This window comes from Monodelphis domestica, chromosome 4 (assembly GCF_027887165.1).
Source record: "Monodelphis domestica isolate mMonDom1 chromosome 4, mMonDom1.pri, whole genome shotgun sequence".
Classification (NCBI taxonomy): Eukaryota; Metazoa; Chordata; class Mammalia; order Didelphimorphia; family Didelphidae; genus Monodelphis; species Monodelphis domestica.
In genome coordinates this window covers 143283921-143294527 of record NC_077230.1, presented here as the reverse complement: position 1 = coordinate 143294527, position 10607 = coordinate 143283921, and the positions used below count along the sequence as shown (strand labels likewise).

The following is a 10607-nucleotide window of genomic DNA, read 5'->3' as shown; positions in this document are numbered from 1 at the left end:
TTCATGCAATACTTATTTCTATATTGCTCATGACATAATAGAAGACACATATTATACCTACAATAAGAAACTCATGAAGCAAATAAAGTGGAAGATGGTATGCTTTGATTTTCAATCAGACTCCAGCAGTTCCTTGTTTGACTGTGGATAGTATTATTCATCATTTGTAGATATCGTGGGAACTTACTTGGCTGATAATTGTTTAGTTCTTCCCTAGTTGATCATCGTATATAATATTTCTGCTACTGTCCACATTATTCTCCTGAATCTGATCATTTCACTTTGCATCAGTTCATATATTTTTTCCAGGTTTTTCTGAACTCATTTTGTTCATTATTTCTTATTGCACAACAGTATTCCATTACAACTATATACAACTTATCCAGCCATTCCCCAGGTGATGAACAATCTTCCAGTTTCTAATTTTATGATATTATTTTTAAATTTGAAAATATTTTTCAAAAAAACTATTTTAAAATTTATCATATAATATATACCTTTTCTGGCATTTCCTTCCAACCTGACCTCTAAGGTCTTTCCTAGCTTTAAATCTATGATCATATGATTGAATTAATTAGTATATATATATATATATATTAATTTTATGTGTTTATATATATGTATGCACATACATATATAATAATGTGGTTGACATTTATAATTTATGAAAACATGATTATCTTTGTTATCATAAACATTATTTTATATATTACAATTATATTATATATGTCTGATATAATATATTATTGGCTGAGATCACAAGGGTCATGTCTGTATATATTTTTTAAGAATGAACATTTGGTATTGTGCCTGTGAATGATTTAACTATTGTCAGTAAAACAAGGATCCAGCACAACTCAAAAGAATGACCAAAAAAAAAAAGGATATCCAGCACCATACAAGGAACAGACAAAGTCTAAAGGCAGATAGAAACATACCATTCTTTATTTCCTCCATGACTTTTTCTCTAGTGAAAGCAATATGTGTCTTCTTTCTGAACATAATAAACATGGAGATATTTATTATATGATAACATATGTGGAACCTATATCATAATTTCCTGTGTTCTTGTGGAAGAGGGAAGGGGTATGAGAGACAGAGACAGAGACAGAGACAAAAAGAACATAGATTACAAAATATTCCAAAATGACTATATTTTAAAGATTGTGTTGGCATGTAAAAATACATTTAGTTTCATGCTCACAATGAATTGTCAAATAGATCTTGTTTAGAACTGGGCACATTCTTATTTCTGATTCTCATGTTGACTGATGTTTGCTACATAGAAGTATCTCTTCTGAGAGGAAAACCACTTTCTAGTACTATTTTTTAGAATACAGACCTAAGTAAATACAATGAACAGTTTTTCTTTCCAAATTGAAATTATGTATGTGTATGTGTATACATAATAAAATATAAATTTTCCTTCACATGTGAAGATAGTACTACTTTTATCAACTTCCAAGTAAAAATGTGCTTTGATATATTTTTGTCAATGATGATGGACTCATGCTTGGTCTTTATATCTCATTCCTATTAATTGTTACCTGGTGACCACTGACACACATTTATAAGGTGGTAAGCCATAATTAGAAGTAAATCTATAAAGCAAAACATAGCTAAGGACTCTACACAGGGAACACACTCATCAAACTGCTTACATGGTGTTCTAACCCAGTGGTTCTAACATCTAATAATGTAGTTGGTGTTGGAGAAATGATGTTCTGAAGTATGTTGGTATCCTGTTTATTTATTTGAAAGTGACCTGATTTTTGACACCTACAATTGTTTCAGAATACATTCATGAACACCCACAGTCATAAACCCAGAACTATGTGCCATAAAAGGGCTTTGAGCAGCAAAAATATATATAAAAAAAGCATATGCATTGGGTTCTTTTGAGAAGGGGAACTATTTTTGGCCCTTAATCATCCATGTCCAATAGGATTCTGTCTGTAATTATCAATAAGTAACAATTTCTTAATGGGTAATTTTAAAGGTCCAGATGAAATAGTTCACTGTATCAGTGAAAATGAACTTCCATCCTGATAGTTTTCTGAAAAAATATGTCAAGCCCCATCTCTAAAAACTCCCCTAAACCAAGCAAAACAAAAACAAAAACAAAAACACAATCAGTACTAAAACTAAAAAGGGAAATTTTGTCCCATGGGGAATGAAATTGTGTAATCTTAAACTATGTAAGGAATCATATAAAGTAGTGTGAGATAACCAATAGCCTAGCAAGTGTTACCTTTAAGACCATGCTTGCATGTTTTGAAGACTTCTCATCTCACTGATGTAGATTTAACCTAAAGTTTCAGTGGGAATGCTTGCAAGAGCTATTTTGTAGTCAAGCAACTGGTCAGTGCCTGGTTCACTTTACTTATTACTCCTAAGGATTGGTTCCAATCTGGGCCAAGAGAACAGTATAGTTAAGCTTACTTAAACAGGAGCTATGCAGATGTATTTCCAGATCATTGTTCTCTTCCTTTTGGCCTTCTTGCTACTGTTCATGGAGATGAAGTATTCTTCAACATCCATAAAAAATATGGCATCTCATATTATACATTGGAGATAGGAATCAGAGAGCAATTACCCAGAGAGTCCATGAAGAAATTAAAGTATTTGGATCACAATGTTTGGCAATCACAGGGCAAGCATATGTTTGTTTCCCAACCTCCACAATTTCTGCTTGAAACATTCCAGGCTCAATTTCCCTTTACCCCCATCCTTCCTTCCCTTCTTCCTTCTCAACCCAACACATTTTCAGGATAGAGTGGAAAGATACTGAAAGGGAAAAATTGATTTGCAATTATTTTCATGTCTTTTCTGGACATTGAGGTCAGGGGATGATCAAGTTAAAAGGCAGAATTCCACATTATGAACCATGAAAGAAAAGAAATTACAGAGATAAGGGCACATAGTGGAAAACATACTTCCTTTTCCTCAGTTTAAAACTAGGAGGGTCATTGCTAAAGTGCTTGGGCATATATCAGTGCTATCAAGAGACACACTGATCATTACCCCTTGGGGAAACTGTAACTAAAACACTACTTCTGAAATAAAAGCTCTTTAGTTATCAGAATTGAAGTCGAGGTTGAAAAAACAATCTGAAACAACCCCTCAACTTGTATTTGAAACTAACTCACAATATTTTACAGAATGTGAAATGGCAATAATTCACAGAGAATTCAAACCTATATTTTAAATGAAATTATAATAGGTGACCTATATGCAGCTCAATAAAAGTAACAAGCATATTAACTCTCTAAAAAAGAACAATAAAGGGCACTTTTAAAAAATCCCATCACATTTTTTTTCTTTTCCAGATTATTGGCTTTATATAATACCATCACCTCTGAAGGACTACAATCTTGGAATCAAAAATAGGCAGAAAGTGACAACAGAGACACTAATATAATTAGGCTTGTTGAACTAAAAATAGATTTGTTCATTTGAGTTTTGCTGCAGAAATTGCAGAGGCAAGAGCTTTAATAAATCTGTAAACATCATGGAAAGAATTGTAGAGAGGAACTGGAGCCACTCGAATGCCACTTGGTTCCCGCTTATCACACTGTGAAAAGAATAAAAAATGGAGTTACTCTTTTAAATTTCAACAATGCATATCAAAGAGATAATAGCAATAATCCCAGAAAATCGAAGGCCATGGTAAATTTACTATTAAAGCATAAAAATTGACCTTGTTTAATGTGCACATTTTGTTCATTAGGAATACCATAAAAGCTAAATATTTTTCACTGTGTTAAGAATAGGATATCATTTATTGATGTCTATATGCTATTAGGAGCAGTTCCACAAATCCTAATTAAAGCAAGTGCTTTAATTTAATAAAGGAAACAATATATATTATATGAGTATATTATATATATATCTTTTTTAGAAGTTTGTTAAAAGTCATCATTTTGCAAAATCATGTCTATATTTCTGTATATATGTGTAAATAATTTTTAATTAGCTAGTATATTCAAGTACTGAATTTTCTTCATCTGTAAAATGGGGATAATAATAGTACCAACTGCATATGTTTGTTGTGTTTTAAGAATCAAATAAAGTAGATATAAACCACTTGGCATTTCTCAACAAATATAAATGCTAGCTATTATGTTTAAAACTAGGAGGGCCATTGCTAAAGTGCCTGGGCATATATCAGTGCCCAGGAGACTTACAGACCCAAGAGACATACTGATCATTACCCATTGGGTAAACTGTAACTAAAACAATACTTCTGAAATAAAAGCTCTTTAGTTATCAGAAATTATGTGCTAATGATGACTACTACTTTTTTTTTGTTCAAAGACTGGATCATCTAATTGGATTTTCAATCTCCAAGTCAGTCATTTACCTAGACTTCTTCCTTAGTTATAGCATTTGGGTTTGCAGAATATTTAAACTTGCCAATCCTCAGCTAGTCCAGTGTAGACCTGAAGATTTTAGGTACTTCTGGTACTAGTTAGCTAGCTAGCTATATCTATATATACATATAAACATAATTTGTCTAATATTTCCCTCATAATTTTGGAAGGTAGGGACTATTACCATTTTCTCTAAATGATAATTAATATTAATAATTTATTTTGAACATAAATAATCAAAATAATTGACATCCTTTCTGTCCCTTTATGCAGATTTGTGCTTCTCATATGGCTGCTGTGAGATAAATGCTCCTGCATAGCATTTTATTCTAATTCAGTTCTGACTTCACTGATAATTCAGAATATCTACAAAATAAGTTTTGCATATATTTATTATTTTATTTAAAAGATTTATTTAAATGGTTGCCCCTTAAATTTATTGTTGGGAAATTCTTCATCTTGTAAGATTATGTCTGTCTTGGCATTAATAGTATCTTGGTATTACTAATAATCTCTCTGACTGGCGAGAGATAGGCAGAGCAAAGAACTCCTCTAAAACCTCCATTTTAAGAGGGTTTCCAGGACAATCATCTCTTCATTTCCCATCTGGCTGCAATCTTTTGGTCTGGACTCCATCAAACCTACTTCCCACTTCCAGAAACTTCCCTTTCTATCCCTCACCCCTCATTTTCAGCTTCTTTTTTGTGTGCCATCTTTCTCATTAGACTATAAGCACCTTGAGGGTAAGGACTGTCTTTCATATTTCTATTGCCAATATTAGCATGATGCCTGGCACATAATAGGCACTTTAAAAATGTTTGGTGATTAGCTAATGAGACTCTTGAGAAGCACTATGGCACAATGGATGGTATTAAAATGATAGAAGAGATAACATTGGAAGATGAGCCCTTCAGCATAGAATATGTCTAATATGCTCTAAGGGGACGAGTGGAGGACAAATATAAGTAGCTGCAGTATTAATGGTTTTGTAATGCTAGGTGAAGAATTGTTACTGGGCAGAGAACTTTGAGTCATAAAAATGGTAAATAAGCTTTCAGATTATGGACTACACACAGCAAGGAACTTTTTTCTCCTATTATGGTATTCTCCTTAGACATAGAGGATCGCTTAGCAAAAATCCTACTTTTTTCCCCCAGTGCTTCTAGCTTTTTAGTATCCCAGTTACTGGAAATTGCCTTTGAGGTACATGGCTTAAGGTAAGAACTGGCAACATACCAGAGTCAGTTTCTGTATATCATCTTACGTAACACAGTAAAGCTCTACAAATGGAATATACCTTGAATATAGTACAGAGTTAAAAAAAGTTTGTTGATGAATTTGTTGATTGTTATTTTGGAGTCTTCTCACTATTTTTATGTACCCAAGACATAGAAAGTGTTTCTCCTCTGAATGTCTGGCTGCCTTGCTCTTTTAAATTATATCAGTAATATTGCATAACAAAATTAAAATAAACATATTCAATATTCATGTTAGTCAGACTATGTTCATGCAAAGAAGAAAATGAGTTAATATAAATATTTGCCTTTTATATAATTTGAAAATATGAGCAACGTTTTTTCATTATTTATGAAAAAAGATGCTGTTGATGGGATAAACTATACTAAAATTAAAAAGTAATTTTTATAAACATATCTTGAATTATATAAACTGTATGCCCACTATGTGCAAGAAGCTCTGTTGGATGTTAAAAAGAACTGGAGAGAGGTTGCTATAATATGCATTTCCTTTATCAAAACTGTTATCCTTATTCAAGGATAATAAGTAGAGAGACAAATCTTTTTTTATAGAAGTATATTTGATAGATTTTTTTTTCTTTTTGCAGAAATTACAAAGTAATATAAGCTACCAGCAGAGTGGTCATGAATATGAAATATACTAAATACTTGCTGATTGATTCATATAATATCCAAATTGTGGAAAGACTATGGAATCCAGATTGTATCAATCACCAGAATCTACCATGTGGAAAAGCAGCTGCAAAGGAAAGGAAAAAAATGGTAAACTTACCACCACGCCTCTCTTTTCTAGTTCTTGAAAAACGCTTTTCATTGGAATGGAAAAAGTGAGTGTTAGCTGGCAACCTCGATGCTCGATATGTGAGGGAGTCATTATTTTCACAAATGGCTTATTTGAAGCTGTTTTATCTTTACTGTAGTAATGCTTGATCAGGTACTCCATATAACCAGTAAGCAAAATAGATTTTCTCCTTAATGTTTTCATCGTTGTTTGACTAAAAATCTGCCAAAAGTAAAACAGTTAGATAAACAATTTCTTATTGAAATGTGGAGATTAAAAAAAGAAAACATAAGCCATATTCAAATAAAGGGACGCTAATTTCAAATTTCCAATAACATATTTTTAGATATCTATATCTGCAAAGCACAGTAAAATACACTCATTTGAAATGGCCTATAATAATGAACTGGATCTTCTTGTTCATCAGAACAGAATATTTTTTCAAATATTATTGCAGCAATGTTTATGCAAGGAAGAAAAGAAAAATGAGTTTAAATAATCTTTTGTCTTTTATATCACTATATATTGGTGACAAATTAAGCTATATTTGAAAATGAAAGGGGTGTGGGAATACAGCCTCAGCCACTTACTGGCAATGTGATTTAACCTCTTTTGCCTCAGTTTCCTTATCTACAAAATGAATTGGAGAAGGAAATGGCAAACTATTTCAGTATTTTGGGCCAAGAAAACCTATTCAAGTTCATGAAGAGTCAGATATGATTGAAAATGACTGAAAAATAACAACAGGAAATGAAAAAATATTTAATACTTAAAATACCTTGGAAAATAAGAAGACTAGACAACCTGGATCTTTATATCCTATCTCTATTACTAGTTAGGAGCCCAGCCCCCCTGGACCTATGTTATACCGGCTCCTAAAAGATGTCCTGGTTGTGCTACTTCATCTTTAAACTCCCATCCAGCTCTAAAATGCTATAGCTCTCAATGATTTGGAAAATTGTTTCTAAAATTAAATCTAGTTTTCTATGAAGAATATTTCATGAGGCACAGTGTGATGTTCCCTTTCAAGAAAGAATATGACTACCATTATTTAAAACCACTATAGTCTTGGATAGATATCTATATTCACTTGCTATATGCATAAGTATATATGTATATACATAGTATTCCTCTATAAAGTCCTTTTATGGAAAAATAAATTCAGTTAAATTGAGCTCTCTTGATATAGGGAAAAAATTAAGTTCTTCACTGCAGAATGGATAGTAGTAAGGAAATGGGAACATTTTGCTCTGAAAAAAATATAGTCTGATATGAACACATGGCTTCCTGCAGCCTGAGTTCTCCTGTGAAATAGAAAGTGGCAGGGACATACACACAAACTGGTATAATGACATTATGGGTCAGAGCAGACATGCTTTGTTAGCTTATCTCTTAAGGTCAAGTAAAGTTTAAAAATATATTGGATGTATAAGAACTAACTGAATGAACTGTCAGAAGGAACAAGATGCATTGTAGTGCCCTTTGATGTCCTTCCCCTGCACCACATTATCCAGGGGAGTAAAGAGTGACTCACTTGGTGACGTTTAGCTTCCAGTTATTGCATTTGGGAAGGTTTGCTTGTAAAGTTACTTTTTTTAAAGTTAATTTAAGATTGAATATTGCTTATGGTTTTATAAATATCTTCTGAATTAGAGCCTAAGACATTCCTGACAAACATATTTTTGTTTAAATTTATATTGGCATGTAATCCCTAAAATGTAATTACTTGGGAATATAAAAAATACACTCTACAATTCTACCATGGAGATATTTGTTGTTTTTGAGACTCTTTCATTCATCTTTTCACATAGATTCCAAGAATACATCTAGGAAAAACATATTCCAGTTTATGAAATTTTTGCCAATAATTCTAATATTTCTATCATTTTGTCTGGCTTGACTGAATCAGGACCTGGAATATTTTGATCAGCATTTATAGATACTTAAAGCAGTCTTGTTGTTTTGAGTTTATTAGATATCTTCCTGTATTTAATCAAAATTATATACAAATTTCTTTAGCTACACTATATGGTGAAAGACAAAATTCCAAAAAAAGTGCCAGAAATAGATAGAACTGTGATCTGTTCCTCTCTCAGCTTTCTGCTTTCTTTGAAGCAGTTACTTCTTTTTGAACAACTACTTGGGTCTTTTCTCCCTGCCAGAATTAGATTGAAGATCCTTGAGAACCTGTCCTAGGGTGGATAGAGCACTAGATTGTAAAGAGGAAGATTTACATAATTTGACATCAAATACTTTCTAACTAAATGACTCTGGACAAGTCATTCAACCTCTGTCTCATTTTTTCATATATATATATATATACATATTATATATATATATAAACCTATACATTGTCTAATTCTTGTGATTCTTCCAACTGAGTGACAAAAATAGAGAATATGTTAAATATGTGGGTAAAATAAGGTACAACCACACTACATAGGATCACTTACCTCTAAACTAGCTTCTAAGGCACAAACCAACAAAATAGGTGGATTTGACAGCCGATATCCATTGACACCTGGGATTAAATCTAGCTCTGGAAAATTAATGTTATAACACTTAATATTACATGCCAAAAAACAGCCTATTCATTCAAGAAGTTGTTAAAAGAGTGGGGTTTATGCCTCTACTATTTTAAAGTTTGTGAAATATTTTTGTTAGTTGAATACTATGTTTAGGAGTATCTATATAGACTTATGCTTAATCTTCAAAGAAATATAGACCTAAATTGCTGCTAAAAGATTTGATCCATCCAATTCATTACAGATTTCATTTATATAGATTAATAAATTTATACAAATTAATTAAATTTCTACTATATAAAGTATACTATACACAGTGGGGAAAATAAAGAAATATGGAATCCAGTTTCCAGTGTCAAGAAATTTTCTTTCAAGAAGGTAAGACATATATGTATATATTTATGCATATATGTATAAACAGAAAAATGCTTTACTAGTTAAAAAAATTCATCGATATCTTTTGTTTTTAACATTGCCTTAATTTCTGAAAATGCCTCCCCTTTTCCTACCCAGCAAATAATTCTTGGTAGCAAAAAAGTGAGGAAAAAGAAGAAAAAATTCAGTTCAGGGAGAATAATAAACATATCAACCAAATCTGATATTATATATGATAATCTGTAATAATAGTCATCCACTTCCACAAGGAAATGAGGGTGGTACATTTTCTTAATTTTTTTCCTGGATCAAGCTTGCTAATTATAATTATACAAGGTTCAGACTCTGATTTTTATTTTTTTTTCATTTATTTGTGTTGTTCTTTCCATTTACATTATTTCATACTATACCAGTTCATATAAAATATCTTTCTATCATACTCTAACTACTTCATATTTATTGCCTTTAAAATATTGTTTTCATGGCTATAAATTGTTTAGCTACACCCACATCTATGCATAGATGATGGCATTTTTTAAGAGCAAAAGTGATACAGATAACATATACTCTCAGGTCAAAGGAAAGTTCACAGTGGATTAAGATGATATGATCAGGATTTATTGAGCAGCAACTTGTTAACATCATGAAGGATGCATACAATTAGATAAGAGGAAAGAAAAGATAGGTAGGATATTAATTGTTGAGGTAGAAAGTAGTAAAATATTGGGATTAAGTTAAAAATATATAATTACTAAAATAGAAAGTTGTATAGGGAAGTAAGGAGAGGTAAATGCAAGACTGGGGCCTATTAGAGAGTACTTAGATATTAAAGGTAAAGATTTCAAATGTATAACAGAATTACTACTTGTATTAATTAGCAAAGACTCTTTCCTCAATGTTTATTTGGGAGTGAAAAACAATTCTACTACTCATAGTTTTGCCATGTTATAAAAGCAGATTGAGAAGAGTTTTACTAAATAAAAGAGAAATCAATGTAAAAATAAATATATTCAGATTTTATCACAAAAGAATGTCCATAATAAAACAATCTATAATAAGAACATAAATCTTTTCTTTGTTCAGACTTTCCCTTAAAGGCACAGAGAAGGGATAGACTAAATCACTTCCTGAATCCAATAATCTTTAGTATGCATTTTTTAATATGAGGTCTACTTTTAAAGGTGAAAAAATTGGCATCAAAATAATTCATTTAATAAATTATTAGATGAAAATTTAGAGAAATATCTTTATCATCATAATCAGTGGTAGTATTTACATAGCACCTACTATTTTTTAG

The 10607-nt window shown here is 31.5% G+C and overlaps 1 protein-coding gene across 1 annotated transcript in view; it reads right to left on the bottom strand.

Moving 5' to 3' along the window:
• Nucleotides 1-917: 917 nt before the first annotated feature.
• Nucleotides 918-10607, bottom strand: part of KYNU (kynureninase) — a 147296-nt gene continuing 137606 nt past the window's right edge. The window contains exons 12-14 of the mRNA XM_001371076.3: nucleotides 8864-8949; nucleotides 6402-6632; nucleotides 918-3574 (exon numbers count right to left, since the gene is read on the bottom strand). Of these exons, the coding sequence (XP_001371113.1) occupies nucleotides 3452-3574; nucleotides 6402-6632; nucleotides 8864-8949 (440 nt within the window). The 3' untranslated portion in view covers nucleotides 918-3451. The remainder of the gene's footprint in view (nucleotides 3575-6401; nucleotides 6633-8863; nucleotides 8950-10607) is intronic.